The sequence below is a fragment of the Apodemus sylvaticus genome, chromosome 15, assembly GCF_947179515.1.
Source record: "Apodemus sylvaticus chromosome 15, mApoSyl1.1, whole genome shotgun sequence".
Lineage (NCBI taxonomy): Eukaryota > Metazoa > Chordata > Mammalia > Rodentia > Muridae > Apodemus > Apodemus sylvaticus.
The window spans coordinates 83,797,197-83,804,398 of NC_067486.1; the positions used below are offsets into that span (position 1 = coordinate 83,797,197).

The 7,202-nt window shown below is 54.1% G+C and overlaps 1 protein-coding gene across 2 annotated transcripts; it reads left to right on the forward strand.

Moving 5' to 3' along the window:
• The first annotated feature begins 3,287 nt into the window (after positions 1-3,287).
• Positions 3,288-6,940, forward strand: Slc7a4 (solute carrier family 7 member 4). 2 transcript variants are annotated; one of them, XM_052158239.1, is made up of 5 exons: positions 3,288-3,334; positions 3,996-5,009; positions 5,354-5,994; positions 6,266-6,374; positions 6,478-6,940. In XM_052158239.1, exons 2-5 carry the CDS (start codon positions 4,028-4,030, stop codon positions 6,651-6,653), a joined length of 1,908 nt encoding a protein of 635 aa, XP_052014199.1. In that variant the 5' UTR covers positions 3,288-3,334; positions 3,996-4,027; the 3' UTR covers positions 6,654-6,940. The 2 variants fall into 2 exon arrangements, with proteins under 2 accessions (XP_052014199.1, XP_052014198.1); XM_052158238.1 differs by having other exon boundaries at positions 3,315-3,334; positions 3,993-5,009.
• Positions 6,941-7,202: the final 262 nt, after the last annotated feature.

Here is a 7,202-nt window from a genome sequence, read left to right on the forward strand (position 1 = left end):
TGGGTCGTTATATACACAAGGGATAGTTTTTATTTCTTTCTATTCCAGGCTTCTTTTACTGATTTTTTTTTTCCTCCTCACCTTGGCTGGCGCCACCACTATAGCCTTAGGACAAGTGTCATTAATGAATATCCTTTTGTTTTGTTTTTGTTTTGTATTGTTTTTCAAGACCAGGTTTCTCTGTGTAGCGCTGGCTGTCCTGGAACTCACTCTGTAGACCAGGCTAGCCTCAAACTCAGAAATCTGCCTGCCTCTGACTCCCAAGTGCCGGGATTATAGGCATGAGCCACCATTGCCTGGCTATTAATGAATATCCTTATGCTATCACTAATCTTAGGGGAAGACATTCAGTCTTTTGACATTCAGTACAGTAGCTGTAGTTTTGTTTTGTTTTTTTTGGGTTTTTTTTGTACATCGTGACCAAGGCAACTCTTGTATTACGAAAGAAAACACTTAATTGGTGGCTGGCTCACAGGCTCCAAGGAAACACAGCGGCAGGCGTGGTGTGGGAGCAGAAGTGAAAGCTACATCAGATCCACTGGCAGAGGCTGAGCCTGAGTGTCTGAAACCCCCAAGTCCTGCTCAGAGACGAGGCCGCACCTCCCGAACCTGTTAACCTGTCTCAAATAGTGTCACTACCTGGAGACAGGCATTCAAGTATATGAGCAGGGGGGATTGGGGACATTCTCATTCAAACCAATACTGGGCTCGCAGAATATTTCCTGTGTCAATTGAGATAATTTTGTGGGTTTGATTATTTATTTTATTGGTCTATTACACAGATTGCTTTTTATGGTTGTGAGCCTAGCCTCTAACGGCTGAGCCATCTCTCCAGCCAGATTGCTTTTTATATATCAAGTTAACTTTGCATTCTTGGGATATATCCCGTGTGTGTGTGTGTGTGTGTGTGTGGTGTGTTTAATTTGTTAGCATTTTTTCTTTTGAAACAATTTTAGGGCTAGAGAGAGTGCTCAGTGGTTGCAGATTGTCCAGTGGCTGCCCTTCCAGAACACCAGCATTTGATTCCCAGTACACACATGGTAACTCACAACTGTCTGTAACTCCTGCTTCTGGGAATCTAATACCATAATACAGACATACCAGCAGACAAAACATCAATGTACATAAAATAAAAATAAATAAACTAGGCTCTGGAGAGGTGACTCGGTGGTCAGGAATGTATGTTGCTCTTGTTTAGGACCCAAGTTCAGTTCCCAGCACTCGCATCAGGTGCTGCAACTGTGCGCGCATGCGCGTGCACACACACACACACACGCACACACACACTACAACTCCAGTTCCAGGGGATCAGATGTCCTCTTACAGCATGTGTGGACACTGTATTCTCTTGCACATGTCTCTTGCCCACACATATACACATAATTAAAATAAGTTAATACAAATAAAATCTTAAAGATATGACTTATTAGTGTGTGCATGCATGCATGTGCACATGCCGCAGCACACATGTAGTGGTCAGAGGACAGCTGACCGCAGTCGGGTTTCTCTTCCCATCATGGTTAGGAGTGGGACTGGAATGGTCAAGGTCCGCAGCAAGCGTCTGCCTGCTGAACTGCCTCTCCAGCCCTGATTCGCTAGCATTCTGCTGAGGAGTCCTGAACCTGCCCACATATGGGCTATCACTGGCTAGGAGCTCTGTTTCTCATGCACTGTCTCTGTCCACCTTAGTGCCAGGTGCTCCCGGCCCTTCAGAATCGGTGGGAAATGTCTTCCTTGGTCTTTCCTTTCCATGGCATCTTTAGGAAGCTGCTCCGGGTCATGGCCTTGCTCCCTGAGGTCAAGCACTTGCTCAGCCTTGTAACTAGACTGTAGGACACATTGCTGCATCACCCAACCTTGCTGTCAAATGCCACTTGTGTGCTGGTGCTTATGGTGGGCTGAGATGAGGTTTGCGGCACGGAACCATCCAGGTCTCTTGGTCTGCTTTCTTGTTTCCAGGCTGTGGTGGAACTGTCTCATGAGGAGGAGCACCGGCGTGGTTAAGTCCAGGGAGTGAGTGTGAGGAGATGGGGGAGTTCCCTGAACAGCAGTAGCACCGTCTGATGTCGGCTATCAGGAGGTCACAGTGTTCCAAGTGTCCCCAGATATCTGGAAGGTCACCCTCCACTTTGTCAGACTGCGTGTTAGGCTCCAGTAATCACCCGTAAACGTGAACATTCGTGTGTATGAACGTACAGACTTTTAGTCATATATGTATATATCACTCTATCATTGTCATATGTAATCAGGTATATATTATATAGTTGTATGTTTATTTTATTGCACACACACACTAGCTGCATTAGATCTGTATTGTGAATATATAAAGTTCTGGGAGAAATGTGCCTGCCTTGGTTCTGCCCAGCGTGCCTTCGCTGGGATATTGTCTTGCTGTCAGCAAGTCAGCACCTCACCACATACGTATTGCCACACATACATACATCAGAACTACATATACATACTTCAATCTTTTGGTCCTCCAAGTGCCAGGATTACAGGCATGGTGACCAAGCCTAGCTGTTGCTTTTGCTTTCAGCCTGAGAAGAACAGAAAGGAAAAGACTGCTCAGAGTGGACTCTGGAGAGTTTATCCCAGAGCTGACCTAGGCACCCTGATGGAGAATGTTCAAGTCCTGTCAGGCGCTCTGAGGCTGTCACTGACATTTGAGGGCCTATAGGGCACTCCTGCTGTAGAGCTGGGAGCTGTCTTCTGATGCTGGCTACTATCTTTTTATGGGACACTACCAGAGAATAGCTTTGTGAATTCTGCCAATTCATAAAACACCCCCAGAAGGCTTCTCTCTCTTGCCTATTGTGCAAGGTGCTTGCGGCCACACCACTGAGGTTTAGCGATTGCCAAGGTCACTCAACCAGACCCCTGTCTTCATCTCACTGTGCTGGACATGTGCAGACCCCCGTGGTGGGGACCTGGACGTTTTCCAATTGTAGTTGTGTTGGTGTGGGGAGGAGGGGGGCATCAAGGAGAGGAACTGCTACAGGGCGGGGCGACTTCACGGCTTTCGGCTCTACCCCCAACCAGGACCAAGGGAAGGGGCTCAGCAGGAGGTAGAGCAGACTGCCTCACCTGTGGCGATGGATCTAAATGTGGAATAAGCCCTAGGACCCTGGTCAGCTCTGGTCTCGACGTTGGACGGTTACTCGCTTAGAGGGTGACGCGGTGCGGGGACTCTGCACAGAAGCCCACAAGGGATGTGAGTTGTGAGACTCGGGTTTATCTGCGCTGCGCCTGGCAGCAAGGGGCGGGCCCTACACGCAGGCGTTGTAAACTAGCGGGGCAGGCGCAGTGCGCACGGTGGCAGCGACGGCGACAGCAGGTGGGTCGCAATGGGTCTGAAGGGACCGCTGCTGCGGGAATTAACCGCAAGAGAAAGCTAGGGTGTCTAGGGGTCCAGGGACATGGCGGAGGCAGCTAGCCTCAGCAGCCGTGGCTGCGGAGCCTATGGCGAAGGGGGTGGGGGTGCACCACAGCTTTCACATCCGGGACTCGGGGGCCCTTGCAGCCCTGGCCTCCTGGCCTCAGGTGAGCTGATCGTCCAACCTGGCAGAAGAGGGGGTGATCGCTTTTCTCTGCGTCCCTTTGGCCACGTTCCCGGCTGCAGGAGCCGCTCCTGTTCCGGGTCCTGACAACCTGGCCCTGCTCCAGGGAAGCCTCCCATTTCTTCTTGCTCACGGTGCAGCCTGTTCCAAGCCTGTTCTTAAGCCACCTCCCACTCACCCACAGAACCACCTACCTGCAGGTCCGCTGCAGGTCCGCTCCTCCCTGCCGCTTCTCCTGCCCTGAAGGCGGAGAGGAAGGACCTCCGTGCTTTCTGTCCCTCTGCCCACAGTCCCTGACACATGTCCCATTCAAGCCTTCTAAAGTAGGTCCATGGTGCAGGTGTCCCGGGCTCCTAAGGAAAGGAGACAAGGACAGAGGTGGGCTGTCTATGACAGAATGGAGGACGCCTGGTCATCCCTGCTGTCTGTCCCCAGTAGGCTCCAGAAGCTGCTTCGGTATTCCATCTGCCATGGCCCAGGGACGGCCCAGCACTGCCCGTCTGGCCCGCTTCTGCCAGAAGCTGAACCGTCTGAAGCCGCTGGAAGAGTCCAGCATGGAGACGTCCTTGCGGCGCTGCCTGTCCACCCTGGACTTGACCCTGCTCGGTGTGGGTGGCATGGTGGGGTCTGGGCTCTATGTGCTCACGGGCACAGTGGCCAAGGACATGGCTGGCCCTGCTGTGCTCTTGTCCTTCTTGGTGGCCGCTGTAGCCTCCCTGTTGGCGGCCCTGTGCTATGCGGAGTTTGGAGCCCGTGTGCCCCGTACCGGCTCAGCATACCTATTCACCTACGTGTCCATGGGGGAAATATGGGCATTCCTCATAGGCTGGAATGTGCTTCTGGAATACCTCATTGGAGGCGCCGCTGTGGCCCGTGCCTGGAGCGGCTATTTGGATGCCATCTTTAACCACAGCATTCGCAACTTCACAGAGTCTCACATGGGTGTCTGGCAGATGCCCTTGCTAGCCCACTATCCGGATTTTCTGGCCGCTGGCATTTTACTTGTGGCTTCTGGCTTTGTCTCCTGCGGAGCCAGAGTCTCCTCCTGGCTTAACCACACATTCTCAGCCATCAGTCTGATTGTGATCCTCTTCATCATCGTCCTGGGTTTCATCCTGGCCCGTCCTCACAACTGGAGCGCAGAAGAAGGTGGTTTCGCACCCTTCGGCTTCTCTGGCATCCTGGCTGGCACAGCCACCTGTTTCTATGCCTTTGTGGGCTTTGATGTCATTGCTGCCTCCAGTGAGGAGGCCAGAAACCCACGGTGGGCCGTGCCCATGGCCACGGCCATCTCCCTCGGCCTGGCAGCCGGCGCCTATATTCTGGTCTCCACTGTGTTAACTCTCATGGTACCTTGGCACAGCCTGGATCCGGACTCCGCACTCGCTGATGCTTTCTACAGGCGGGGCTACAGCTGGGCTGGCTTCATTGTGGCCATTGGCTCCATCTGTGGTAAGGGACCCTTCTGGGCAGGGTGGGAGGGGACCCTGCCCCAAACCTCTCAAAATCCTTCTACCCATGCCCCAAATTTACTGCTTGTTTTAGAGACTTGTTGGTAGACCTTCTCCCCGCAAACTCTAGGCAGAATATCAGTCTGGGAGCACGAGCTTACAGGTCCTTTCCAGGCAGACGTCAAGCTCTCAAAACGTTCATTAATGGGCCTGAACAGAAGGGCCCCGGTCCTGGGTGGGAGGCGAGACGCTAATAAAAGCCTCAGTACGCATTCTGCCTGTGAGCCTAGCGGTGGGCGCTCTGAGCTCGTCTTCTGTGCTGATCTTCCCTGTGCTCTGCCGCAGCCATGAACACCGTCCTACTCAGCAACCTCTTCTCCCTGCCGCGCATCGTCTACGCCATGGCTGCCGACGGCCTCTTCTTCCAGGTGTTTGCCCGTGTGCACCCCCGGACGCAGGTGCCCGTGATAGGAATCCTGGTGTTTGGGGTCCTCACGGCTCTCCTGGCACTGCTGCTGGACCTGGAGGCCCTGGTCCAGTTCCTGTCCATCGGCACCCTGCTGGCCTATACCTTTGTAGCCACCAGCATCATTGTGCTGCGTTTCCAGAAAGTTCCTCCTCCCAGCTCTCCTTGCCTAGCTAGCCCTGGCCCCACAGCTAAGAAGTATGACTCCTTCTCAGACCACATACAGCTAGTGGACGCTGCGCAGGTCTCAGCGTCTGAGCCTGGGCAGCTGCGACCAGCCCTGAAGCCCTTCCTGGGCTTCCTGGATGGGTGCAGCCCCGGAACCGCCGTGGCCTGGGCGCTTGGCATCCTGGTAGCCTCGGCTGTCGCTCTGGCGTGTGTGCTGATCTTCGGGAGCTCAGACCTGCACCTCCCACAGTGGGGCTTTGTCTTGCTGCTGGTCATCAGTGCTGCTGTCTTTCTGTCCAGCCTCCTGGTCCTGGGGGCTCACCAGCAGCAACAGAAGCAAGACACTTTCCAGGTGCGCCCCACTCCCCACCCCGTGCTCCACCGATACTGTTCCTTTCCAGTCCTCCCCGTCCCCTCTGCCCAGCCTGAGAATGCGCGCAGGCTCACGGGGCTAGGGAGCTAGGCTTGTACATTCTTGCTTGCTCCAGCTTCCTGCATGGTGTGGGCACACATGGCTCCAACTCTGCAGAGAGGAGGAGGGGCTCTGCGGGATTTCCTCAGTCAGGCTCTGGACTGGCATTCCTATCCTATAGCCGGGCTCAGACGCACCCTTGTGCCCCCAGATCCCCCTGGTACCCCTGACTCCAGCCCTGAGCATCCTGCTCAACATTTGCCTCATGCTGAAGCTGAGCTACCTGACCTGGCTGCGCTTTATCTTCTGGCTGCTGGTCGGTGAGTGGGGGCTGGGCTTAGACCCAGGAATATTACAGCGGGAAGACCGGAGAGGTCAGGCGGGACTGGGACCCGGCCCTCACCCTCTCGCCCACTCCTGCAGGACTTGTTGTGTATTTTGGCTATGGCATCTGGCACAGCAAGGAGAACCTGAGGGAGCCGTTGGAGCTGAGCACTGCACACTACGTGGTGTTCCCCAGCAGCAGCCTGGAGGAAACCGTGCAAGCTGTGCAGCCCGCCAGCCAGTCACCAGTGCAGGAGTCAGATTGTCCTGAGTAGCTGGCCAAGGACGCTGGCTCTGGAGGAACCCGCGTCCCCAGCGTCCAGAGGCTCTGCCTACTCAAGGAAACTTGGATCTGAAGCCCGCCCAGACCGGGTGGGAGTGTTCTCGGAGAGAGCCTCAACACGGTTATCATGGAAGAGGCCATGGCTAGTGTTGGTGTGGACTCATTGCCCTCCGTCTTCCTGTTATGATTAACTCTGGATACCTGGGCAGGAGGGGCAGAGTGGGCAGGGAAGCGGCTTCAGCCCCCCGAGACCCAGAATAATAACTAATCAGCTAATGTTGTGACCAGCTGTCATGTATACTGTGGTATTCTTCATAGCACTGAGTTCTCACCTGCCTGGGGGACCAAGCAATTGTCCCTAGACCACAGCAGAGACACAGAAGGCCTGCTAAAGTCTCTCTGAGGAGGAGAGCTTCATGCAGGATGTGAGGTGGGACATGTGACAAGACAGGAACAGATGCCTAACATGTCCTCAGCAAGGGTGTGTGTGTGTGTGTGTGTGTGTGTGCACATGTATGTTCATATGAGTGTGCAAGTATGT

What these genes read in the sequence shown, in the direction of transcription:
- Slc7a4 (XM_052158239.1), top strand. Translation starts at nt 4,028, where the DNA reads ATGGCCCAGGGACGGCCCAGCACTGCCCGTCTGGCCCGCTTCTGCCAG. An exon ending in AGAAGCAAGACACTTTCCAG is followed by an intron (nt 5,995 to 6,265) that starts GTGCGCCCCACT and finishes TTGTGCCCCCAG; the next exon opens with ATCCCCCTGGTACCCCTGAC. An exon ending in TATCTTCTGGCTGCTGGTCG is followed by an intron (nt 6,375 to 6,477) that starts GTGAGTGGGGGC and finishes CCACTCCTGCAG; the next exon opens with GACTTGTTGTGTATTTTGGC.